This window comes from Dipodomys merriami, unplaced genomic scaffold (assembly GCF_024711535.1).
Source record: "Dipodomys merriami isolate MVZ:Mamm:240054 unplaced genomic scaffold, mDipMer1.0.p SCAF_148, whole genome shotgun sequence".
NCBI classification, from domain to species: Eukaryota; Metazoa; Chordata; class Mammalia; order Rodentia; family Heteromyidae; genus Dipodomys; species Dipodomys merriami.
In genome coordinates, this window is record NW_027202804.1 from 3,136,162 (window position 1) to 3,161,632 (window position 25,471).

At 50.6% G+C, this 25,471-nt stretch overlaps 2 protein-coding genes across 4 annotated transcripts; one reads left to right on the plus strand and one right to left on the minus strand.

The window, feature by feature from the left end:
• Positions 1-3,715: 3,715 nt before the first annotated feature.
• Positions 3,716-7,783, plus strand: LOC138826678 (chymotrypsinogen B). Its single transcript, XM_070021906.1, has 7 exons — positions 3,716-3,824; positions 5,495-5,598; positions 5,680-5,759; positions 5,867-5,945; positions 6,093-6,273; positions 7,130-7,263; positions 7,592-7,783. The coding sequence occupies exons 1-7, from the start codon at positions 3,773-3,775 to the stop codon at positions 7,751-7,753; spliced, it is 792 nt and encodes a 263-aa protein (XP_069878007.1). The 5' UTR covers positions 3,716-3,772; the 3' UTR covers positions 7,754-7,783.
• Positions 7,784-12,370: 4,587 nt separating this feature from the next.
• LOC138826706 (zinc finger protein 1 homolog) lies at positions 12,371-24,324 on the minus strand. 3 transcript variants are annotated; one of them, XM_070021959.1, is made up of 5 exons: positions 24,227-24,324; positions 23,708-23,755; positions 22,285-22,351; positions 18,401-18,527; positions 12,371-15,391 (listed from the first exon to the last, which is right to left on the minus strand). In XM_070021959.1, exons 3-5 carry the CDS (start codon positions 22,306-22,308, stop codon positions 14,313-14,315), a joined length of 1,230 nt encoding a protein of 409 aa, XP_069878060.1. In that variant the 5' UTR covers positions 22,309-22,351; positions 23,708-23,755; positions 24,227-24,324; the 3' UTR covers positions 12,371-14,312. The 3 variants fall into 3 exon arrangements, with proteins under 3 accessions (XP_069878060.1, XP_069878058.1, XP_069878059.1); XM_070021957.1 differs by having other exon boundaries at positions 23,659-23,755; XM_070021958.1 differs by lacking the exon at positions 23,708-23,755.
• Positions 24,325-25,471: the final 1,147 nt, after the last annotated feature.

Genomic DNA, 25,471 nt, shown 5'->3' on the forward strand with positions numbered 1-25,471 from the left:
TTCAAAGTGGTAGAACACTGGCCTTGGGGAGAAAAAGCTCATGTTGGTACAGTGCCCTGATCCCTAATTCAAGCCCCAAGCCTGGCAAACAAACAAGCAAGCAAAAATAAAATAAAAACAAGTAAAAAAATATCAAACATACATCACCACCAGCTATGAAGTTATATTTTTAAATTTTTATTGTAGAGGTGATGTGCTGAGCATTTAGTTACATGTCAAGTCAAGATCACCTTTCTTTTTGGACAATATCACCATTCCCTCACTCTCGGTTATAATAATTTATTTCTTATCATGGACAGCAAGACCAGGAGGCCCACTCTTAAGGGGACATTACCAATACCGGGTACTGAGGAGATTGAGAGGGGAGGATGAAGGTTTGTAGCCAGCCAGGGCAGGAATGGTGGCAAGACTCCAATGAACATACAAAAAAGCAAGATTTGGAGCTGTGGTTCAATTGGTTGAGCATCAGCCTTCAGCAAAACAGCCAAGTGAGGACAAGAGGCTCTAGGTACCTGTACAATGGGACTGGGGGGGGGGGGCAGTGTAGAAGAAAGGAAAGAAGGAAGAAAGTAGCAAGGGAGTGAGGAAGAAAAAGGGGGAAAATGGAAGGAAGGGAGGAAGGAAGGAAGGAAGGAAGGAAGGAAGGGAAAGAAAGAAAGAAAGGAAAAGGAAGGAAGGAAGGAAGGAAGGAAGGAAGGAAAGAAGGAAGGAAGGAAGGAAGAAAGAAAGAAAGAAAGAAAGAAAGAAAGAAAGAAAGAAAGAAAGAAAGAAAGAAAGAGAAGGGGCTGGGAAGGTGGCTCAGTGATAGAGCGCTTGCCTTGCATGCATGAGGCCCTGGGTTCGATTCCTCAGCACCACATAAGCAAAAAGAAAAAAAGCTGGAAGTGGCACTGTGGTTCAAGTGGTAGAGCGCTAGCCTTGAGCTGAAGAGCTGAGGGACAGCGCCCAGGCCCAGAGTTCAGGCCCCACGACTGGATCCAAAAAAAGAAAGAAAAGAAAGAAAGAAGACAGAGGGAAAATGGAAAGGAGGGAGGGAGGGAGGGAGGGAGGGAGGGAGGGAACTTTGGGAACAGCCGAGGCGTCTCTGGAGGAGGTGAAGAGGCGGCTGCAAGCCCTGGCGTCTCAGGTCCCTTCGGAGGCCCCTGTGACGGGAGAGGAGTGAAGTCGGGGCTGCAGGCGGCGGGGCAGGTGTTGCGGGTCTGTTACTGAAGCGGCAGGTGCGAGGCGGTGGCCCGCCCCTGGCTCCCTCCATGACGTGTGGCCATGGGAAGCCCCAGCTGGCTGCCGCAGGGCCGAGCTGCGGGAACACACACAGCTGGAGAGGCTGTTCCACTGCCCGCAGGTGCTCCACTCCCCCGGGGGCCATGGCAGGGACCGGAGCACCGCGTCCCAGCTCAACCTAAGAGTGTCCTCAGAGCTCGGCCTCCCGAGGAGGTCCGATGATAGGAATGAGCCAGCAGCATGCGGCAACATCAGGGTGTTGGTTGGCTGGTCGGTTGGTCATGGGGCTTGAACTCAGGGCCTGGGTGCTGTCTCTGAGCTCGTTTGCTCAAGCCTAGTGTTTTGCTTTGAGCCACAGCTCCGAGTGTTTGTTTTTAAAAATATAATTTTATATATTACTAAGGTTACCATTTCCTAAGTGAGGTAACGCATATCTCTTATTGGACAATGTCTCCCTCCTTCCCTTTCCCTAGCTTGCCCCTCCCGTCCCTCCTACAAGTGGCAGAGCTTGTTTTCCACTGTATCATGAATACCATGATCGAATTTCTTAGTTAATTCTTTTTTTTGGGTCCGGTCGTGGGGCCTGAACTCTGGGCCTGGGCACTGTCCCTCAGCTCTTCAGCTCAAGGCTAGCGCTCTACCACTTGAGCCACAGCGCCACTTCCAGCTTTTTTTCTTTTTGCTTATGTGGTGCTGAGAAATTGAACCCAGGGCCTCATGCATGCAAGGCAAGTGTTCTACCACTGAGCCACCTTCCCAGCCCCCCATGATCGCATTTGTTCACCCTTCCTCCCTTTCTACACCTCTCCTTGTTCTCCCTTACAAAACAGGAAAGCAGGGCACCAGTGGTACACACCTGTAATCCTAGCTACAAAGGAGGCTGAGAGCTGAGGATCACGATTCAAAGCTAACACAGGCAGGAAAGTCCTTAAGACTCTTATCTCCAATTAACCACCAGAAAACTGGAAGTGGTGCTGTGGTTCAAGTGGTAGAGCACTCACCTTGAGCTAAAGGGCTGAAGGACAGTGCCCAGGCCTAGAGTTCAAGCCCATGACCAAAAAGAGGAGGGGGGGGGAAGGAAGGCAGGAAGGCAGGAAGGCAGGAAGGAAGGAAGGAAGGAAGAAAGGGAAAAGCCCACCCCATCCCAAACACCACCACCACCACCAACATAAAATAACCCATGTTTTCATATCCTGGAATTTGTTTGGCTAAATAATATTTTGTATGTTCAGGAGAATTATACCTTTGGGTCCCTCTGCTACTGGTACCCTCCTTTCGTCCGTATGCAAATGCCTTGAGTGGTGTACAGAGTTGAGGTCCAGTGATATTTTAGATCTAGCCTCCACATGTAAGGGATACAGGCGCCCTGTGTCTCTGAGCTTGGCTTACCTCACTAAACATTGCTCTAGGTCCATCCATTTCCCTACAAATGACAGGATCTTATTCTTTCTAATGAGCGAGTAAAATCCCATTGTGTATGTGTACCACACGCAACAGTTGTGTTTTAACAAGCCCAGTGTCTCGGCTCTGCTCGCTGGGACCCTTTTCCAGCCCAGAGCCTTTGATGGAGACCTAGCTCCCCTTCAGTGGCTCTCTGTCAAGGCCTGGCCCCCGGGGGGGGCTCACAGCGCCTCTAGTGGAGAAGTGGAGAAGCACACCCTGCTGTGGCTATCCATAGGCTGCCTGCGCTTCATTGTGTGTATTCTCTTGGTTTGGTGTCCACATCTGTCACCAGCGCCAGGGGCCCTCTGTGTGCTGGGGTCTCCGCCTGGAGCAGTGTCTGACTATGGGAGTGGAGGGACCTTGGGCAGGTTGCAGAGAATTCCCTGGGCCTCCACTTCCTGCCAGCGCACCCCACACACCCGTCTTGTTTCATGGGGCCGCGGTGATGGAGGGAATGTGGAAGGAGTGCGTTCTCTGCGTCAGCTTGTGGCTGGAGTCACAGCGCCAGTGGATAAGGAACTTCCGCTTTGTACGAAGGCACAGCAATGCTCTGGATAATCATCAGTGCCTGAGCGACCTTTGCTTTGAGATTGACTCCATTTTTTTACAGAAAACCTGCAGCCTGCCTTCATGATCCTGAGCCTACACCAGGAAGAATTCTGGGGCTCCTAGCCACCAGCAGCTGGGTGCCTTGGCACCCTGCAGTGGGATTGCCTTTAACCAGGGGCTGAAAACCCTCCTGTGGCTCGAGGAAGCTGGGTCCCCCACCCCATGCCCAGCGAAGGCTGCCTGAGCAGGACTGGGCCAGGCTCGAACCCTGGGTCTGGCCCGGCCTGGCCCAGCCTGGCCCACCGTACCCTGGGGTGCTGGGTGTGGCCAGTGTTTGCGGTTGGTGGTATGGCCAAGCAGCTGCTCTTTTCCCAGGGGGCTGAGGTGTTATAGGCCTGGCAGCCACTTATCTCCCAAGGCCTCTGGGGAACAGGGAGGGTGGCTCTTGGCCTTTCTGGTTGGCTAGAGCCAGAAGGAATGGGGCAGGGTTTGGGGGACACACTGGGACATAAAAAGGGTCCCAGAGCAGGTACAACTCATTCTCCCTGACCACAACACCATGGCATTCCTGTGGCTTCTGTCCTGCTTTGCCCTTGTGGAGGCTGCCTTTGGTGAGTGTTGGCATCTGGGGAGAGGCTGGGCCCTGTGGACCCCCCACCCCCCAAGCCAGGCCCCATCAGAGGAGCCGACGGGCCCCGTCCTGAGTGGGAGCTGAGCCCCTTTCCCTGCCTCCCGGGCATCACCTGCCACAGGCTGCCTGAGATGACAGGAGGCCTTCTAGGACTTTCTGAGCCTGCAGGCAGGGTAAGAATAGTGAGGGCAGGTTTCCCCAAGATCTTCATCCAGGATCCAGGAGTGTGTGTGTGTGTGTGTGTGTGTGTGTGTGTGTGTGCTGACCACCTGCTAAGCATTTTGTGTTCTATTCTTTTTGTTGTCGGTCGTGGGGCTTGAACTCTGGGCCTGGGTGCTGTCCCTCAGCTCTTCAGCTCAAGACGAGCACTCTACCACTTGAACCGTAGCACCACTTCCGGTTTTCTGAGTGGTTTATTCGAGACAAGAGTCTCATGGACTTTCCTGCCAGGGCTGGCTTTGAACCGTGATCATCAGATCTCAGTCTCCGAGTAGCTAGAATTACAGGCGTGAGCCACCTGCACTCGGCTTGTGTTCTATTTTTTTTTTGGGGGGGGGTCCAGTCGTGGGACCTGAACTCTGGGCCTGGGCGCTGTCCCTCAGCTCTTCAGCTCAAGGCTGGCGCTCTACCACTTGAGCCACATTGCCACTTCCGGCTTTTTTTTCTGCTTATGTGGTTTAAGCACTCTACCACTGAGCCACCTTCCCAGCCATGTTCTATATTTTAAAAGAAAGAAGCCAGACCCTAGTGGCTCACACCTGTAATCTAGTTACTCAGGAGGCTGAGATCTAAGGATCAAAGCCAACCCAGGCATAAAAGTCTCCATGAAGCTGGGTGCCAGGGGCTCATGCCTGTAATCTTAGCTACTCAGGAGGCTGAGATCTGGGGACCGCAGCACAAAAGCCCTCTTCCCTGTTCTGAGCTCACTAAATGTCATTTCTACTCTGTTTATACAAATATACTTCATATTTATAAATCCATCTACCCACGCTTTTCTCCATGTCTGCAGTTTTCCACTGTTTTCCACTCACGTCTTATTAGCGTTATCCATGTTGCTTGAGTGTGCTCGGGAGTGTGAATACACTGATATTTTATTTTTTGCTATTATAAAAAATAATGCTCCATTTGGCAACACCAGTTTTCAGTGAGGAGCCTGGAGCAGGGGAGAGGGACCCCGGAAGTGGCTGGGCTGCCCCTCACCCCTGCTGCCCAATTGTGAAGACCACGTGGGAGGAGAGCTTGCTGAGTCAGCAAGCGTCCTGGGCATGCGCAGGTCACCTGCCTCGCTTGGTTCACTATTGGTTTTATGCTGTGAAATCAAAGTCTTGTTTTATTAAATGAACAAGACACTAAGACTTTACACAACAAACGGCTCCTAAGATTAGAACTGTCCAAGAAATGGCTAGCTTGGAAGCAGGCCTGGCTGGGGATGGCCATGTTTCTCTGCGTCCCAGGATGACGGGGGTCTGCGGGCTGTGAGTGGGATGGCCTTGAGTCTGGAGAGCAGAGGGAAGCCAGGGGAAGCTTCTAGAAGAAGTGGCCCATCATTATGGTGGGGGGGAGGGTGCTGAGCTAGTCTGAGGTAGGACCGCGAATTCTGCAGTGGCAGTTCTGAGTGACAGCCATCCTTCACCCCAATCCTCCCACCAGGCTGCGGGGTGCCCGCCATCCACCCGGTGCTCAGTGGCCTGTCCAGGATCGTCAATGGGGAGGACGCTGTCCCTGGCTCCTGGCCCTGGCAGGTGTCCCTGCAGGTGAGGGCGAGCTCCTGGGAAGGGGGGCGGTCAGCGTGGGGTGCTAAGTGGGGATGTGACTGACCCCTGCTTCCTCCCCAGCAATCAAATGGCTTCCACTTCTGCGGGGGCTCCCTGATCAGCGAGGACTGGGTGGTCACCGCTGCCCACTGTGGGGTCAAGTGAGTCCCGGGCAGCCTGGGGGCTCCGCGTGCAGCTCAGTGGGGGTCGGGGAGGGGAGCAGGCCCCCTCCCCCTCCTCACCCCCCCCCCCCCGTCTCGATGCCCAGGACGTCCGACCTCGTGGTGGCTGGGGAATTTGACCAGGGCTCCGACCAGGAGGACATCCAGGTCCTGAAGATCGCAAAGGTATTTGGGCTGCTCCCCACCCAGGCTCTCAGCCCAGAAGTTGGGGAGCAGGCACGGGACACGTGGAGCTAGGGCTGGCCTCAGGAAAGGAGCTTGGCCCCCAGAAACACACACGACCTAACCTGGGGCTCTGGTCCTTACCCACAGGTTTTCAAGAACCCCAAGTTCAACTTCTTCACCATCCAGAATGACATCACGCTGCTGAAGCTGGCCACACCCGCCCGCTTCTCCAGCACCGTGTCGGCCGTGTGCCTGCCCAGTGAGGACGAAGACTTCCCGGCCGGGACCCAGTGCGTCACCACGGGCTGGGGAAAGACCAAGTACAGCGGTGAGCAGCAGCCGCCTTTCCCGAGCCCGGCTGGTCGTTGGGCTGGGCTGCCTGGTCTGAATCTCAACATTCTTAAAAATGAAGTGGGGCGTGATGGCCCAGGCCTTGAATCTCAACACCAGAGAGGCACAAGCAGAAGGATCACAGTTCTAGACCAGCCTGGGCTACTTAGAAAGCCTTTGTCTTAGGGAAAAAAAAAACCCAAAGGTCCAGGATGTAAAGTTGGTGGCACAGTACTTGTCCACCACCAGATCCATTGGGATGATGGCGTGTGCCGGGAGCAGTGGCATCCCTTCCAGCCCTGCCCACTTGCTGACCATTTGATTCTCAGCTCTGATTTAAAAAGAAAGAAAAACGAGAGTGACTAAGGACAGACTTGCCACAGGAAGGCCTTCCGATGGCACGGCTACAGGGCGGAGTCTCCCCCTCAGGAAGGACCAGGGGGTCGCACACCCCTAAGCCCAGGGGCTCCGTCTGATTTGGCACCTAAGTGGGGCCCAGCTCACCTTCTTGCGCCTCATTTTCTTCCCGATCTGGATTCTCTCAGGGGCCTCTAGCTTTCTGTTCATTAACAGATGGAGACAGAAAGGGAAGGAGGGAGGAGGCTGGTCTCCATCGACCTTGCCCCCTCTCCACACCTCCCCCCCGCCCCCCCGCCCCCCCCCCCCCCCCCGCCAGGCCCGGCTCCACACAGAGGCCGTGGGGCTGGGCTGTGGGGACAGGTGTGGGTACAGTGTACCCTGCCCGGGGTGGACCTGACAGTTGGGTGTCCCCGGGCATGGTCTGATCGCTTCTCCACTGGGGGGTGGGGAGGGCTGAATAAGAGGGGCCCTGACCCCGTCCTCTGTCCCTGCAGCCACCAAGACCCCCGAAAAGCTGCAGCAGGCCACCCTGCCCCTCCTGTCCACCGCCGAATGCAAGAAGTTCTGGGGCGCCAAGATCAAGGACTCCATGATCTGCGCAGGCGCCAGTGGCGTCTCCTCCTGCATGGTATGGTCGCGTGCCCCACCCACCCGCGGCTGGCCCTTCCCTGGTCATCTCCACATTGCCCCCCAGAGCCCTGGGCTCCCTGACCCCACTCCTCCCCACTCACTGGGGAGGGAGACCAGTTGTCCCAGCCTGGTGCTGGGCTGCGCAGGGCAGAGGCCACGGCCAGGCTTAGAGAGGGCCACCGGCCAGGTCCCCGCAGGGTAGATGGCAGAGCTGGCCACCGACCCCACGTCGGGTCCCTGGGCCCGCGTTTGTCAGCGCTCCGCGCCCTCCCTGCGCGCTGCAGGATGTCCTGGGTCCTGAGGAGTCCTCTCCCCTCTCCCCGCAGGGCGACTCCGGAGGCCCCCTGGTGTGTCAGAAGGACGGGGCCTGGACCCTGGTGGGCATCGTGTCCTGGGGCAGCGGCACCTGCTCCACCTCCACCCCCGCCGTGTATTCACGGGTCACTGAGCTCATGCCCTGGGTGCAGCAGATCCTGGCGGCCAACTGAGTCCGTGGCTCCTGCTCCCCCACTCCGAGAAGCTCCAATAAAAATCATCTATTCAGAAATGCTTCCTGTGTCTCTTGGTGTGGCCCCAAAAAACCTGGGGCCCAAGCTATTGAGTTGTGGTTCCCAGGGCTGGGACTGTGGCTCAGTGGTAGAGCGCTTGCCTAGCATGCATGAAGCCCTGGGTTCAATTCCTCAGCACCATATAAACCACACAAAAAAGCCAGAAGTGGCGCTGTGGCTCAAGTGGTAAAGCACTAGCCTTCAGCAAAAGCACAAGAACAGGGCCCAGGCCCCGAGTTCAAGCCCCAGGATTGCCCTCCCCCCCATAAAAAGTCATTCCCAGGCTGCAGATCCCGAGAATCTTTCCTAGGAAGCTTAGCTTCTTATCTTCACCCCAGACCTGAATTCAGGACCTACCTGCTAAAGCCAGCTTGACCCATGGAACTTTCTGGAAGGCAATAATCCTTCAGCAAGCTCTGTAGTTAGCCCCAAGTCAGCCTTCCAGGCACACGTTCCGGGCACACTGCTCTACCTTAGCATCCCGCAGCCAAGAGCCCCAGGTAAGCCTCAGACCCCACGCCTTGCACGCAGCAGTCCAGCTTGGAAATCCCCAAGCCAGCACCTGCCAGCGGCTCCACTCTACCCTGCCCTCTTCTGGCCTTTCTGCCATGGCTGAGTTGGATCTGGATCCAAGGCTGCCTTTGGTCACCCTCTACCCTTTTACAGCCAGCAGGGGGCGCTGCTGTGCAGTGGGGCACTGAATTCTTTAAAGGATGGCAAACGTGGCGTCCATTCTCACTCGTTCTCCCAAATACTTCCATTGCCAAACTCTTCCATACAAATGCCCCCTTCCCCCCACCAATCTCTCATTTAAATACCAGTGGTACTACTCACCGAGAACAGGCAGGCTGAAGATTTTTCTCTTCACTAATTTTGAAAGCCAGGCTGGGAAGGTGGCTCAGTGGTAGAGCGCTTGCCTTGCATGCTTGAGGCCCTGGGTTCGATTCCTCAGCACCACATAAGCAAAAAGAAAAAAGCCAGGAGTGGAGCTGTGGCTCAAGTGGTAGAGTGCTAGCCTTGAGCTGAAGAGCTGAGGGACAGCGCCCAAGCCCATAGTTCAGGTCCCACGACCAGACCCCCCCCCCCAAAAAAAAAAAAAACTAATTTTGAAAGCATTTTTTTTTCTTTCCCGATTTTTAAGATAATGATTTTGTTCCTATCATCGTCTAACAGGGACTCACTTCATTTTGTTTTTGTGTTTTAGGATCATTAAATTGTAGGTTTAAAGAGATTTTGGTTTTGTGTGTGTGTGTGTGTGTGTTTGGTGCCAGTACTAGGGCTTGAACTCAGGACTTGGGAGCTTTTTTGCTCAAGACTAAGTGCCACAGCTCCACTTACGGCTTTTTGGTGGTTAATTGGAGATCAGAATCTCATGGGCTTTTCTGCCCAGGTTGGCTTTGAACTGGGATCTGTCTGCTGAGTAGCTAGGATACAGGAGTGAGCCACCAGCACCTGCTTCTGGGCACTATTTATTTAATTTACTTATATTTTAATAAATTTTTTGTCAGTTGTGGGGCCCAAACTCTGGGCCTGGGCACTGTCCCTCAGCTCTTCAGCTCAAGGCTAACACTCTACCACTTGAGCCACAGTGCCACTTCCAGCTTTTTCTGCTTATGTGGTGCTGATGAATTGAACCTACAGCCTCATGCATGCAAGGCAAGCACTCTACCACTGAGCCACCTTCCCAGCCCCCTGAGCACTTTTTTCCAAGAAATGCTGGTGGATTTTGACCAAGAGCCTTTTACATTAATTGAGATGATCAATTTTCTTCCTTGATTCTATTATTACATTGAGCTTCTCAGATTGAGTCAACCTTGCATAAACAAATCATTCTTATCATTTTAATAGGCTACTGGATTGTTTACTAGTTGCTTTTTTTTTTTCCAATCATGTGGCTTGAACTCTGGGCCTGGGTGTTGTCCCTCAGCTCTTCAGCTCAAGGCTAGGGCTCTATCACTTGAGCCACAGCGCCATTTTCTGGTGTGTGTGTGTATGTCGGTCGTGGGACTTGAACTCTGGACCTGGGTGCTGTCTCTCAGCTCTTCAGCTCAAGGCTAGCGCTCTACCACTTGAGCAACAGTACCACTTCCAGTTTTCTGAGTGGTTTAATGGAGATAAGAGTCTCACAGTCTTTCCTGCCCGGGCTGGCTTTGAACCACAATCCTCAGATCTCAGTCTCCTGAGTAGCTAGGACTATAGGCATGAGCCACCAGTGCCCAGCCTTCTGGTGGTTTATTGGAGATAAGAGTTTCATGGACCTTTCCTGCCCAGGCTGGCTTTGAACCTTGATTCTCAGATCTCAGCCTCCTGAGCAGCTAACATTACAGGTGTGAGCCATTGGCACCCAGCTTTACTAGTTGTTATTTAAGAGCACTTGTCATAAGTGATACTGTGACTTAAGTAGTAGAGCGCTAGCCTTGAGCTGAAAAGCGAAGAAGGAGGAGGAGGAGGAGGAGGAGGAGGAGGAGGAGGAGGAGGAGGAGGAGGAGGAGGAGGAGGAGGAGGAGGAGGAGGAAGAGGAGGAGGAGGAAGAAATAAATGAGCTGGGAAGGTGGCTCAGTGGTAGAGTACTTGCCTTGCATGCAGGAGGCCCTGGGTTCAATCCCTCAGCACCATATAAGCAGAAAATGCCGGAAATGGCACTGTGGCTCAACTGGTAGAGCACTAGCCTTGAGCTGAAGAGTTGAGGGACAGTGCCCAGGCCGAGTTCAAGCCCCATGACCAAAAAAAAAAAAAAAAAAAAAAAAAGCACTTATCAGTGTCCCATCCCTAGCACTAGATAAAGAAAAACCAACATTAAGCATTTAGTCCTTTAATTCCCAGCTCAGGGGGAGAGAACCACTTTTAAACAGACTAAAACACACACAGGGCTGACATGTCTCTGGGTCTGGGGCCTGGTACCACAGGCAGTCCTGAGCTAAGACTGCCACCTGGTGGTCTACATAAAAACTGCAGAGCCCATTTGTTCTAATCCATCACTGTCAAACCAGGAACAAATAGGCAAAATAGGTAAATGTTTTCATGTATTTACCCCAATATATTATTATCTCTATATTTAATAAATATTTTAGCTATGTTTCACATTGAAGTTTAAACTCAGAGCCTCACCCTTGCTAGCACGGACTCCACCACTGAGCAGCACCCCAACTCCCTTTTGCTTTAACAATGGAGTCTAGCTTTGTGCACAGCTGTCTTACTTAGACCCTCTTCCTCCCCCTAGGCTTCTACGTATCTGGGATGATGGCAATGAACAACTTTGTCCAGCTATTGGTTGAGATGTAGTCTCATGAACCTTTTGCTTGCTTGTGTGGCGGGTGCTCTATCATTTGAGCTACACCGCCAGCCTCTCTCTGTGAGATCCTGCTTACAGGATCTCACAGACTTCTATGGCTCCACTGGATTCAAAGTGATTTCTAGGCTCTTAGTATCCCGAGTAGTTAAGAATTATAGGCTGAGCCACCAGTGTCGAGCAATCTGTTTTGGTTTGTCTATGTTGGAGATTTATCAGTCGCATGCATGTCTTCTCAAATTAGCTCCTCTGTGGTTGTTGCCCTTTATTTCTGGGAAATTGTGAACTCAGTCGAAAATGAGTCACGCCACAGCGGGCTGCTAATGTTAACTGGCTGTGAATAATTATCCTACCTACTTAGTTTACATTCATCTGTATCTGTATGTTAAAACATGACACTTTTGGTGCAAATTTAATACAGTTCAAATTGGGGGGTGGGTAATAGTGGCATTTTCTTTCAAAAGTGGGTCTCATTATGTTGGGGATCCAAGAGTCTCTCAAAGCTGTGACTGTGCTTTGAGACCTAGCTAATAGGGTTTTGGGTTGGTTTTTCACTATTCATGTGTGTGTGTGTGTGTGTAATACAGGAAATGAAATTCCAGGTGTGTGTGTGTGTGTGTGTAGTACAGGAAATGAAATTCCAGGGTCTTTTTCCTTTTCCTAGAGCTGGGGTTTGAACACTTGCTGGGTAAGATCTCTACCACTTGAACCGTGCCTGCAGCCACTGAGTTTCAGATAGGTAGTTCTGGGCACGTGAAGACATTACTATGGACATGAGGGAGAGATGACATAGTCCGTGAGAACGGGATGGAGGTGCTGACTGCTGCCCCCGGTGGTTCCTCCCTCCTCCTCGGCCCTGCCTTATCCCTCGTCCCCTACCCTTACCTGTGGCTGGGCTCAGGACGACACTGGAAGTTGGGTGCTGAAAAGCAGCGGGCGAGGCTTGTCTTTCATTTCCTTCCCTACCTCAGTCCCGCGTTCTTCATAGTAGCTCTCTGCCAGGCTTCGCCGTCTTAGCAGACCTTTCCAGAGGTCAGTGGTCACAGGGCTCTGGGAGCACTTCCTGTCTGGCTCCCAGGACAGCTTCTCTGGGTGCTCATGCCTTTGCTCTCCCAGCCATTCCGTCCTTCCACTGGTCTGGGTTGGTGGAGGGCCTGCGGGAGTGGTCTGAGAGGCTGAGGTGAGTTCGAGGGGACACACAGAAGGTACTGTTTCCCCGGCCCACGAATCAGATACAGATACATAGGAGTTTAGATATTTATTTTACAAAAATGGTATATTCTCAGAGGGCCTCCCCATTTGACGGAGAGTTCTCTCCACATTATATTCTTTGCAATAGAATACCATTCAGCTGTGATACATTCTACCACAATTTGTTCATTATTCTAATATTGGGGTTTTTTTTGTATTTACCAAAAATACTACAATATACATTGATAAACATAAAATCTCATGTACTGGCACTTTATTATTTTTTTTTCTTAGAAACAGATTCCCAGGAGTGACGCACCTGGTTTGAAGACTGTGTTCTTCATGTTGACACAGAATCACAGTATTTCCTAAGGAGGCTGTCACAATTTACACTTCAACAGCAGTGTACGAAACTGCTGTTTTCCTTTAATAGGTGAGACTGTAACTTAGACCCAGTGGGCTGTGGCTGCCCTGGAAAATGTCCCCAGAAAATGGCTCCCATTCATATAGTCCGCCAATGACCTTTGACAGTAAGAAGCCAGTAGCTTGCCAGGTACCATCATACTAATGCACTATTTGTGGCTGCCAGGTAAAAGCAGAATTTGTGCTTCTGACATCGTCTACAAAGGCAATCTTTCAGTTGTGCAGAAATAACAGTAATGTCGTTCTCTTGGTCTGGGGACATTTCTAGGCAGCCACATGTGAAGTGTGGATGGTACAGGACAGAGTGACACACACCAAGCAGGACCAAACACCTCCTTCAAACCGCAGGATTCTGCTCATTTCTAAAATGAATTATGCACATAGAAATTTAAAATGCAATACTGAGTTTCCTTAAAATAAGTTTTTTCTTTAATATCTCTGAAATGTAACATCAGTGAGCACTCTACCATTTTTTTTTAAACAAGACAATCAAAATATGAAAAGAAACAGGGAAACCCACAAAAAATAGTTTTGTTTATTTTCTGGGCTACGTAATCTTTTGGTAAGACATGCACCTGTAAGTCAGGAACAAGGTCATGACGCATGCGGCGTTCTGTCTACACTGCACACTCGTATCTTGTAGTGCGAGTCGAGAAACGCAGTTCATATTGCCTCCTCCATCATGTTCCTCTTCCTTACCTCACACTTGCATCTTTGTATAAATCTTCTAGAAAAATCTTCAAACCTGGACGCAGGTTGAGACTCTGCCAAACTGTCACTTCTTTAGTGGAGAGGCCATGCAGTGATGATGGTCACAGAAGCGAGCAGGAGGAGCAGGCTCCTTGCTACATCTATTCCTTTTGGAATGCATAGCAGGTGGGAAAGGTACCGAAAGTCATGTTTAATGTGGAAAATCTTGTTTGATGTGCCCTAATGATTGCCAAGACAAATGTTTCAAACTCCCAGTAACTTCACATACGTAAATTTAAAACATGATGTGTGTTTCGTGGAATATTCCCACATAAATTTCCAGGGTAGAACCGGGTGCCGGTGGCTCACGCCTGCAATCCTAGCTATTTAGGAGGCTGAGATCTGAGGACAGTAGTTCAAAGCCAGCCTGGGCAGGAAACTCTATGAGACTCTTTCTTACCTACAATAAACTACTCAAAAAAGACAGAAGTGGCACTGTGGCTCAAGTGGTAGTACACTCACCTTGAGCAAAAGCAGCTCAGGGACAGTGTTCAGGTCCTGAGTTCAAGCCCCAGGACTGGCAGGAAAAAAAAAAAAAAAAGATCTCTAGGGTACTGTCTGTACATGTTTGTGCTACTTACTTCTCAGGGACTTTAAGAAGCTCCCTATGGGCTGGCTGCAGCTCGGTGGTAGAGCACACACACACATGGACCCTGGTGTCCATCCCCAGCACTGTAGAGAACAATTCCGCAGCTGTCCGCATGATGTGCAGTGGCGTGCACTCCTCGCTTCCCAAGAGGCTGTGTTCTCCCGGGGTCCTATCTTCCCGTCTTTTCAATGGAGACTGCCGGCCAGCATGCACTCCCATGACCCTCCAGCCCCTCCCCCGGAAGAGCCACCGCGGCATCAGGGTCTGTCCCCCGCGTGCAGCCTCTGGTGGACGCTGAGGCGGGACTTCCTGCTGAAGGCCTTGCCGCAGTCGGCGCACTCGTAGGGCTTCTCCCCGGTGTGGATGCGCAGGTGCAGCCGCAGGGTGGACCTCTGGCTGAAGGTCTTGCCGCACTCGGTGCACTCGTAGGGCTTCTCCCCGGTGTGAGTCCGCGTGTGGATGATGAGCTGCGAGTTCTGGATGAAGGACTTGCCGCACTCGCTGCACTCGTAGCGCTTCTCCCCCGTGTGAATCTTCTGGTGGATAATGAGGTTGGACTTCTTGAAGAAGGTCTTTGCACACTCGCTGCACTCGTAGGGCCGCTCTCCGGTGTGAATCCTCTGGTGTGTGGTGAGCTCGAACTTCTGGGCGAAGGTCTTGCCGCACTCTCCGCACCCGTAGGGCTTCTTCTCCATGTGCGCCCTCTGGTGCACGATGAGGTTGGACTGGTGGGTGAACGCCTTTCCACACTCGGGGCACTCGAAGGGCTTCTCCCCGGTGTGGATTCTCTGGTGCTTGATGAGGTTCGCCTTGTGGGAGAAGGTCTTCTGGCACACGTTGCACTCATAGGGCTTCTCCCCAGTGTGGATTCTCTTATGACTAACGAGGAGCGACTTAAACGAGAAGGTCTTGTCACAGTAATTGCAAACGAACGGCTGAACCAAGTTTTTCATTTTCTGATGCTTAAAAATCACTTCCTTAGGGCTGAGGGCTTTGGTGCTTTTATTATATTCTGCGTATTCTGCCGCAGACTGGGGTTTCTCTTGCTTCAGACGGAGGAGTGATTTTCCAAAACCGCTGCACTCATCGTCCTCCTTGCCCGCATAGCTCCGGTCCCGAAGCGGGTCCGCGCGACACGACGCAGCCTTTTCATATCCACTGTATTTATAGGGCACTTGGCTCAAAGACACACTGTCCGTGTTCAGATGAAATGTTTTTGCAAAGAGGTAACCCCTTTCTTCCACTGGGGTTTGGTTCTTGAGGATTAGAAACTGCCTTGCCTGCTCGTCTGGGGTTTTGGGGTCCCCCTCCATCTGCTCATCAGCCTTCCACACTTCTAGGATGGAGCACAAAGAAACGCACTAGTCAGCCCCTCACCATTTCACAGTGGAGTCTCCGTGAACAGTCTATCTTTCTGATCTATCAGATGAATAGCTCCCTCCCACCACAAAAACATCCCTGGTGCCATCTTTTTCTTGCTCTTAAACTTTGAAAAGACAAAAACATAAAAGGTTGTGGCAAAAAAAAAAAAAAAAGGAGAAACTGACAATGGACATATATAGCATTGCCAGATGACAAAACGACCTTACAGTGGATAAAAAACAAAATTAAAAAATAAAAAGGGGGGGCTGGGAAGGTGGCTCAGTGGTAGAGTGCTTGCCTTGCATGCCTGAGGCCCTGGGTTCGATTCCTCAGCACCACATAAGCAAAAACAAAAACAAAAAAAAAGCCGGAGTGGTGCTGTGGCTCAGGTGGTAGAGCGCTAGCCTTGAGCTGAAGAGCTGAGGGACAGCGCCCAGGCCCAGAATTCAGGCCCCACGACCAGACCCCAAAAAAAAATAAAAAATAAAAAGGGGCTGAGGGTATGAGCAAGGCCCTGGGTTGAACTGGGCAGGCCGGGGACATAGAAAGACTGGCGACTCCAGGGATGGCAGGACTTAGTGTCTTCAGGGACGTGGAACGGCACAGAGACCAAGACATGTGAAGCGGGAGTCGCTGGGCGGGTGAGGGTTAGTGACTGGTGCGGGGCTACCCCGTTGTGGTGGGACCCGCGTTAATTGCACATATGTTGGCTCTTTCCCCCTTTTTTTTTTTTTTTTTTTTTTTTGTCGGCCGTGGGGCTTGAACTCTGGGCCTGGGCGCTGTCCCTCAGCTCTTCAGCTCAAGGCGAGCGCTCTACCACTTGAGCTACAGCGCCACTTCTGGTTTTCTGGTGGTTTATTGGAGATAGGAGTCTCACGGTCTCTCCTGCCCGGGCTGGCTTTGAACCGCGATCCTCAGATCTCAGCCTCCTGAGTAGCTAGGATTACAGGCGTGAGCCCCCAGCGCCCGGCCTCTTTCCCCTTTTTTAAACCTCTGCTCATCTCAACCAATTCCCATGAGCTAAAACATGAAAGTCACTATTCGGACAAGCCAAAAAATACTACTAAAGAGCAGCTCACAAAGCCAGGCGCCACTGCTCACGCCTGTAATCCTAGCTACTCAGGAGGTTGTGATCTGAGGATCACCGTTTGAAGCCAGCCCAGGGAAGTGGATAAATAAACTACTCAGAAAAAGCTGGAAGTGGAGCTGTGACTCAAGTGGTACAGCACTACCCTTGAGCACAAAGAGGCTCAGGGAGAGCAACCAGGCCCTGAATTCAAGCCCTAGTACTGGCAAGAAAAAAAGAAGAAAAAAGAGTATCTCATCACGCCAAGTTAAGTATCTGCAGCAGGGAAGAAAGTTGAGCAAGGACAGACAGACATTTGGAGGCATGGCCACGAGCGGCAAAGGCCCTCTGTCTTCAGCGGCCTCTGAAGATGTTGGGATTTTAAAACTAATTTTTTTCTATTTTGTAGTACTAGAGTTTGAACTCAGAGCTTAACACCTGCTAGGCAGGTGCTCTACAGAGCATATTTTGCTTCTACTTTGTTTTTTGGGTCTGGTCGTGGGGCCTGAACTCTGGGCCTGGGCACTGTCCCTCAGCATTTCAGCTCAAGGCTAGTGCTCTACCATTTGAGCCACAGTGCCACTTCTGGCTTTTTTCTTTTTGCTTATGTGGTGCTGAGGAATCGAACCCAGGGCCTCAGGCATGCAAGGCAAGCGCTGTACCACTGAGCCACCTTCCCAGCCCCTGCTTCAACTTTTCTAGTAGAGTTTCACATTTGCCCATGGCTGGCTTGAGACCATGACTAAGCCTTCTGTGTAACTGGGAATACAGGTGTGAAGCATCACTCCTGCCTTGTTTGTTGAGATGAGATCTCACTAATGTTTTTTTTTTTTTTTTTTTTTTTTTTGTCGGTAGTGGGGCTTGAACTCTGGGCCTGGGCGTTGTCCCTTAGCTCTTCAGCTCAAGGTGAGCACTCTACCACTTGAGCTACAGCGCCACTTCCGATTTTCTGGTGGTTTATTGGAGATAGAAGTCTCACGGTCTTTCCTGCCCGGGCTGGCTTTGAACCGCGATCCTCAGATCTCAGCCTCCTGAGTAGCTAGGATTACAGGCGTGAGCCACCAGCGCCCGGCTGAATATATATATTTGTAAATTTTTTTTTTTTTTTTTTTTTTTTGTCGGTCGTGGGGCCTGAACTCTGGGCCTGGGCGCTGTCCCTCAGCCCTTCAGCTCAAGGCGAGAGCTCTACCACTTGAGCTACAGCGCCACTCTCACTAATGTTTTGCCTGGGCTGGACTGCAGTCCTCCTGACCTCCACCTCCTGAGTAGCTAGGATTACAGGCATGCACCACTACACTTTGCCACAAACTACATTCTAGAAAATATTTTGAAGATACCAACTTGCTCCTAAGTGATATCCGATATCATTTCTACAGTTTCTCTCATTTCCCTTGTTTTCAGATCATCCCTAGAAAGTTCTGAGCTGATCATTCTTTTTTTTTTTTTTTTTTGTCATTCATGGGGCTTGAACTCTGGGCCTGGATGCTGTCCCTCAGCTCTTCAGCGCAAGGTGAGCGTACTACCACTTGAGCCACAGCGCTACTTCTGGTTTTGAGTGGTTTACTGGCGATAAGAGTCTCACAGTTTCCTGCCTGGGCTGGCTTTGAACTGTGATCCTTAGATCTCAGCCTCCTGAGCAGCTAGGATAAAGGCGTGAGCCATGGACCAGCCTGTGTTGGTCATTTTAACTACACTATCCACAGCTTTTTGTTGTTCCAATCACATGTACTTTGGTTCCTGCTGTCTAAGCAGTTGGTGAGTAAAGAAGGTAGAACTCCAGAGGCTGGATTCACTCAGCCTCAACACGCGAAGACACAGGCCAACACTCAGTAATTCTGAAGCTCCTGGTTTTTGGTAGCTGAGAAAGGACAGAGTGCTGCCTGGCAGACAGGGAGCGACGCCCAGGGCCACGCTTACCCACGGACAGCAAGTTGCTGTAGTTCTCCAACATCACATCCATATAGAGGATCCTCTGCGAGGGGTCCAGGCGCTCCCACTCCTCCTGGCTGAAGTCCACAGTGACGTCCGTGAACGAAACCGAGCCCTGAAATGACACATGCTTCAATCTGAGGTGGTGCGGAGAGGACACAGTAAAGCAGCCATGGTAGTGCATGCCAGTAATCCCAGCACTCGGGAGGCTGAGAGTGGAAACCTAGAGTCCTTCAAATGTATATCTTACAGGAGTTAATTTAACATGCATGGATCCTGGGGCTTGAATTTAGGATCTGGCCACTGTCCCTGGGCTTTTGTACTCAAGGCTAGCACTCTACCACTTGACCCACACCTCCAATTCTGGCTTTTTGGTGGTTAATTAGACATAAGAGTCTCACTGACTTTCCTGCTCCGGCTGGCTTCAAAACATGATCCTCAGATCTCAGCCTCCTAAGTAGTTAGGATTACAAGTATGAGCCATCGATTTAACATGAAGTCAGAAACGGACAAAGATCAAGACCTAAATAGAACTCCAACAACATTCTTGTAATATGACTCCCTTATTGGATGCCACAAAACCCCTCCTCACTCCGAAGGTGAGAGACTGGCTTTACTGGTCACAAATTTTAGTCATGTCATGAAATAACAGCCAGCACAGTAGCGGAAGCAGGAGAAGGACAAGTATGAATCCCGTAAAGAATAATATTCAGTATATACCACATGTAGGAAAAACACATAAAAAGTTAGAAAGAACGTACCTAATGCACTCCCATAATACAGTAATCTCCAAAGAACAACAGCATGAGAAGGGCAAACAGAACTTAATATAAGAGAGCTACAAGAAATGCCTACAAAGAGTTTCCAAGAGAGCCAGGCGCCAGTGGCTCACGTCTGTAATCTTAGTTACTCAGGAGACTGAGATCTGAGGACTGTGGTCTGAAGCCAACCACAGCAGGAAAGTCCCTGAGACTTTGTCTCCACTACACTACAATAAAAGCTGGAAGTGGAGCTGTGGCTCAAGTGGTAAAGCACTAACCTTGAGCACAAAAACTCAAGGACAGAGCCCAGGCCCTGAGTTCAAGCTCCAGGATCTGCCAAAAGTAAAAAATAAAAAGTGTAAGAGAAGGAAGAATGGGCAGGGCACCGGTGGCTCACGCCTGTAATTCTAGCTACTAAGGAGACTGAGATCTGAGGACCGTGGTTCAAAGCCAGCCTGGGCAGGAAAGTCCATGAGACTTTTTTTTTTTTGGGGTCCGGTCATGGGGCCTGAACTCTGGGCCTGGGCGCTGTCCCACAGTTCTTCGCTCTACCACTTGAACCACAGCGCCACTTCCGGCTTTTTTCTTTTTGCTTATGTGGTGCTCAGGGCCTCAGGCATGAAAGGCAAGCGCTCTACCACTGAGCCACCTTCCTAGCCCCCCCGTGAGACTCTTTATCTCAATAAAATACCAGAAAACCAGAGGTGGCACTATGGCTCAAGTGGTAGAGCACTTGCCTTGAGCTAAAGAGCTGAGGGGCAGAGCCCAGGCCCAGAGTTCAGCCCCATGACAAAAAAAAAAAAAAAGGAGAAGGAAAAATGGTAATTCTCTAATCACATCAAATTACTTCTAGCATAAACTGGAACACGGTTATTCAAAAGCAGGCATCTGAGGTCTGTTACCAAGTTAGACACTGTAACAACAGGGCACTGGTGACTCAAGTCTGGAAACAGCTACTCAGGAGGCTCAGATCTGAGGATCAAGATTCAAAGCCAACTCAGGCAGAAAAGTCTGGGAGACTCCATCTCCAAAATAACCAGTAAAGTGCTGGGCTAGAGGTGTGGCTAAGTGGTAAAGTACTAGCCTAATAAGCAAGCATAGGTCATGAGTTCAAACCCTGGTACGGAGGGGAGGGGGGGAATGTCCTGACACATTTACAGGTAGGTTGGGCATGTAGAGCACTGGGAAGGCAGGCACCCCAGGTTTCGCTTTGAGTTCCCCTCCCAGGTGGGAAGTTACTGCACTTTAGATCAAATTCAGTCCTCTTAGCTCACTCATGTGGTACCAAGGTGCACTTTACTATCATGTCTTAATGGCTGTGCATTTGCATTTTCTGTCATAACACTGGAAGAAAATAATGCCTCTGACAACCATGATACAGTCTGTGGCATGTGGGTCTGAACTTCAGAATCAGTTCAAGTAGGAAGTGAGTTGAGAACACAAAGTTAAAAGAAAAGGCCACTTGCTCTATGCTCCTCCTCCTCACCCGAGGGCAGATGCGGGGCAAGCCTCAGCCAGATTCTGTCTGCACTCGGGTTGCTTTATGTTGAACACCGTGCTCACATCTGTCTCCCACCACAACAGGCTGCCTTGGAGCAGATGAAGGTATTCATTCCCCCCACAAAAGTGTATTGCTCTCATCCACTCTTGAGAGGTGGCAGTAAACCAAGCAGAAAATACAGAGCATCCCACTCCCTCTAATTACATTCCTGTCAGACACCCAATACTCGAGCCACACTTTGACCTGCCAGATGGACCAACTGTGCTGAGCCTTATGTTTCCATATGTTTCTTATGACCTTGCCAATGACTTCCCCAAATGAGCTGCTGCAAACTCGGGAAGCTGGAGCTAAACTACGACCAGAGATTTTACTCTGCTCATCTTCTCCTGGAGACTTGAACACTCATGTGAAAAATATTTAGACACAGCTAGACTTCTCTAGGTTTGCTTGGTAAGTATTGTCAGATTGCTACCAGCAAAGCTATCACCAGCAATACCTGAGTTATTTCTTTTCTCTAATACCATCTACTGGGGCTGGGAAGGTGGCTCAGTGGTAAAGCACTTGCCTTGCATGCCTGAGGCCCTGGGTTCGATTCCCCAGCACCACATAAGCAATAAAAAAAAGCCGGAAGTGGCGCTATGGCTCAAGTGGTAGAGCGCTAACCTTGAGCTGAAGAGCTGAGGGATAGCGCCCAGGCCCAGAGTTCAGGCCCCATGACCGGACCCAAAAAAAAAAAAAAAAAATACCATCTACTATAACTTGAGGGGAAAAAAAGTATTTAAAATACCCTAAGCCAGGTGGCTCAAGCGTGCGATCCTCTCTTCATGGGAGGCTGACAATTGGAGTGTGTGAGACCCTTCTCAACAGACAGCCAAGTGTAGTGGTACATGCCTACCATCCCAGCTACATTAGATTGAGGCACTGAGATTGGGAGGATCTTGGTGCCAGGCCAACACAGACAACAAAGCAAAGACTATAAAGACAAACCCCAGACTGGGGAAAAATTTTGAAAAACAATCATTAGCATCTAAATATACAAATAACTCTGAAAGCTCAAAATAAGAAAATAAACAATTAAGTAATGGGCAAAAAATTGTGAACAGACACTTCACCAGAGATGATGTACAGATGGCAAATAATCATGAAAAGATGTTCAACGTTACAGGCTATCAGGGTCCTGCAAATCACAGTGAGACGCTGCCGTCCACCAGTGAAAACGGCCTAACAGACAGAAGCAAGGATACCCAACGGCTGGCATCAACCACTTATTTTAGTGTTTTCCTTACGTCTAACTGGTTCATACTTTTCTACCTCATTTTTTTATTTTTTTATTTTATTTTTTTCCGGTTGTGGGGCCTGAACTCTGGGCCTGAGCACTGTCCCTCAGCTCTTCAGCTCAAGGCTAGTGCTCTACCACTTGAGCCACAGCGCCACTTCCGGCTTTTTTCTTTTTGCTTATGTGGTGCTGAGGAATCGAACCCAGGGCCTCAGGCATGCAAGGCAAGTGCTCTACCACTGAGCCAACTTCCCAGCCCTCTACCTCATTTTTTGATCCACGTAAGTTTCCACAAATGCAATATTTTTTAAAAAAGAGGGAATAAACAACTCACCTGGGATTTGCTCATTTTGTTCATTTCTGCAGTTTGGGTGTAAAGACAGAGAACTATGAAGACAGAACTGGAACAGAAGAAAAAGGAAGGCATGTTATTGAAGAACTGACCTGCCTCATATTCATCAATGTTTGTTTTAGAAATCTCTACATACTATCTGACAAAATAATAATTCCTAAACTGGGCACTAGGGGCTCATGTCTAATCCTCGCTAATCAGGAGGCTGATTGGATTGCAGTTCAAAGCCAGCCCAAGCAGGAAACTCCATGAGACTCTTTTTTTCTTTTTTTGGCGCTGTCCCTCAGCTCTTTAGCTCAAGGCGAGCACCCTACCCCTTGAGCCATGGTGCCACTTCCAGCCTTTCCTGCTTTATATGGTGCTGAGGAATCAAACCGAGAGCCTCATGCATACAAGGCAAGCACACTACCACTGAGCCACCTTCCCAGCCCTCCATGAGACTCTTGTCTCCAATTAATCACCAAAAAAAAGTGGAAACTATAGTTCAAGTGAGCAAAACAGCTCAAGGACAGCACCCAATTCATGAGCTCAAACCCCAGGCCAAATGCCAGAGAGAGAGAGAGACAGACAGACAGAGACACAGAGAGAAGAAAATGCTTCCCCACTGCCACAGACAGACAGACAGACAGAGACACAGAGAGAAAAAAATGCTTCCCCACTGCCTTTTATTGGGTTGACACCTAGAACAGGACTAAAGTTCAGCCTCTCTGAAATGACTTAATAGTACCCTTAATGTAACCATTAATAGAATCACAATAAAAGTTAACAGTCAGTCAAGTGCAGGTAGTTCATAACTATAATCCTAACTACTCAGGAGGCTGAGATCTATGGACCACAGTTCAAAGCCAGCCTGGGCAGAAAAGTTCCCATGAGACTCTAATCTCCAATTAACCACTCAATAAACCAGAAGTGGCATTGTGGGTCAAAGTGGTAGAGCATGAGCCTTGAGCAACAGAGCTCTGGGAACAGTGCCCAGGCCGAGTTCAAGCCCATGACTGACAAAATAATAATAATATAACAACAACAACAATAAGCTAACCGTCTAAAAAGAATGCAATTGGTTCCAAAGTTTCCAAACTTTTGAATCCTAGGAAACCTTCTTGGCTTCCATGCTACATCAAACGCAAGGCCTCTTCCATGCTAGGCAAGTTCTCTGCCTATACTCCCAGTCCATGGGAAAACTTGTAAAATCACAAAGTTGTTTATAGTCTTCAGGGTGCCCTATAAGGAGTAAACAGCGAATTCACCCAGGGAGAAAATTTCAAACGTATGAAAACCACCAGTAGGCCAAGACAAAAGACAAAAGGAAAAACAATTCGCTGTCAGGTAACATGAAGTGGCAGCTGGCTGGCTGACCTCAGGTGAATCACTTCCCCCTTCTGAGCCCTTCTAGCGATGACCATACCGGAAGACACTGGCTGGATGTGAAGATTAGAAGACACGACCGGAAACCCTGTGGACAGAGCGGGGCTCCAGCTCACTGCGCGTCTGGAGGATTGCGGAGGCTTCCCCTCCAACCTGGAGAGGCACCAGGCTGCGGCAGGTGGCTCGCGGGGCGGGGCCCAGCGCGGCAGGCCCCGCCCCCGCCCCGCCCCGCCCCGCAGGTCCGGCCGCGTGCGCGCCCCGGGACTTCCGGGCTCGTTCCCGTGCGGCCGCGGAGCCTCACCGTGGGTCGCAGGCTCGTCTCCTGACAAAGGGAGGCCGGGAGGCCCGGCCGCCGCCCGCGCCCACGCCGCCGTCCCCGTACCGCCGCGAGGCCCACCCCGTGGGCTCCGCCCGGAGGAGGACCAGGGCGGCCCCGGACGTCGCCTCCGTGGTTGCAACCGAAGTTTGGGCTCCCACCCGCCCGGGCAGGAACCCACCCGTCATCTCTGGCCCCTGGGCCGCAGGCCACGTCAAGCCTCCTGATAGCATCTTTTCCTACCTGGAAGGGCAGGGCTTCAGCTCGTGGTTCCGCGGCTCTGGGCCACGGCGTGGGGCAGCGAGGACGCGCGGACGAGGGGGTCTCGTCACCCACTCTCAGCCTGGGGTGGGGGGGGAGGGAGGGGAGACGCCGCTCGGCGCGCCGCACATGCGCAGACGTCAGGGCTGCGCGCCCAGGGTCCTCGCAGCGGCGTCCTGTTGGCCGCGGAACTACATTTCCCACAAGCCTCCGAGCTGCACCGTTAGGGACGCTCTACAAAGTCTAGAGGGTGGAATGAGCTCAAAGACCATCTTGGCCCGAAATGTTTATTTCTCTCAGTAGGGGTGGTGAATTGCCGCCCATTTCTTTCTCTAAAGTGAGTCTCAAAAAAAAAAAAAAACAACCTCCCCCCCCACACACACACCCACACACACAAGTAATCTATTCGTTATGAAAATACGCCCAAGGGGGCTTGGAAGGTGGCTCAGTGGTAGAGCACTTGCCTTGCATGCCTGAGGCCCTGGGTTCGATTCCTCAGCACCACATAAGCAAAAAGAAAAAAGCTGGAAGTGGCGCTGTGGCTCAAGTAGTAGAGCGCTAGTCTTGAGCTGAAGAGCTGAGGGACAGCGCCCAGGCCCAGAGTTCAGGCCCCACAACCGGACCCCCCCCCCAAAGTAAACAAAACAAAACAAAAAAATACGCCCAAGAAGGCAAGTATTACCTTTCCGAACATAATTGTGTAATTCCTAGTTTTTAATACGATTTCATTGTTTTTATTAAAGTGTTGTGCAGAAGGGTTAACATTTCACAATTAAAGCAATGCATATATTTCTCTTTTAGACAATGTCACTCACATAATTTTTTTTTTCTTTTTTCTTTTTGTCAGTTGTGGGGCCTGAACTCTGGGCCTGGGCGCTGTCCTTCAGCTCAAGGTGAGCACTCTACCACTTGAGCCACAGCACCACTTCTGGCTTTTTCTGTTTATGTGGTACTGAGGAATCGAACCCAGGGCTTCATGCATGCTAGGTAAGCACTCTACCACTAAGGCACATCCCCAACCTTAGACATTTTTTGACAGTAATGTTCTTTCAATATGCATTTAAGTTTTCTCCATATCATTTTTTATGGTTTGATAGTTCACTTCTTCTTAGAACAGCATAATCTTCCTTCCACTGTTGTATATACCCAACTCATTTATATGTCTGAATTTTTTTTTCAGTTGTGGGGTTTGAACCTTGGGCTTGGGCACAGTCCCTGGGCTCTTCA

Bases quoted from the DNA above. Each gene is read 5' to 3' on its own strand.
- LOC138826678 (XM_070021906.1), top strand. From the start codon at position 3,773: ATGGCATTCCTGTGGCTTCTGTCCTGCTTTGCCCTTGTGGAGGCTGCC. The intron at 5,599-5,679 runs GTGAGGGCGAGC...CTTCCTCCCCAG, and splicing joins CCTGGCAGGTGTCCCTGCAG to CAATCAAATGGCTTCCACTT. The intron at 6,274-7,129 runs GTGAGCAGCAGC...CTGTCCCTGCAG, and splicing joins GGGAAAGACCAAGTACAGCG to CCACCAAGACCCCCGAAAAG.
- LOC138826706 (XM_070021957.1), bottom strand. From the start codon at position 23,705: ATGGTCATCGCTAGAAGGGCTCAGAAGGGGGAAGTGATTCACCTGAG. The intron at 18,528-22,284 runs GTGAGTTGTTTA...GTGTCATTTCAG, and splicing joins ACAAAATGAGCAAATCCCAG to GGCTCGGTTTCGTTCACGGA. The intron at 15,392-18,400 runs GTAAGCGTGGCC...GCTCCATCCTAG, and splicing joins CAGCAACTTGCTGTCCGTGG to AAGTGTGGAAGGCTGATGAG.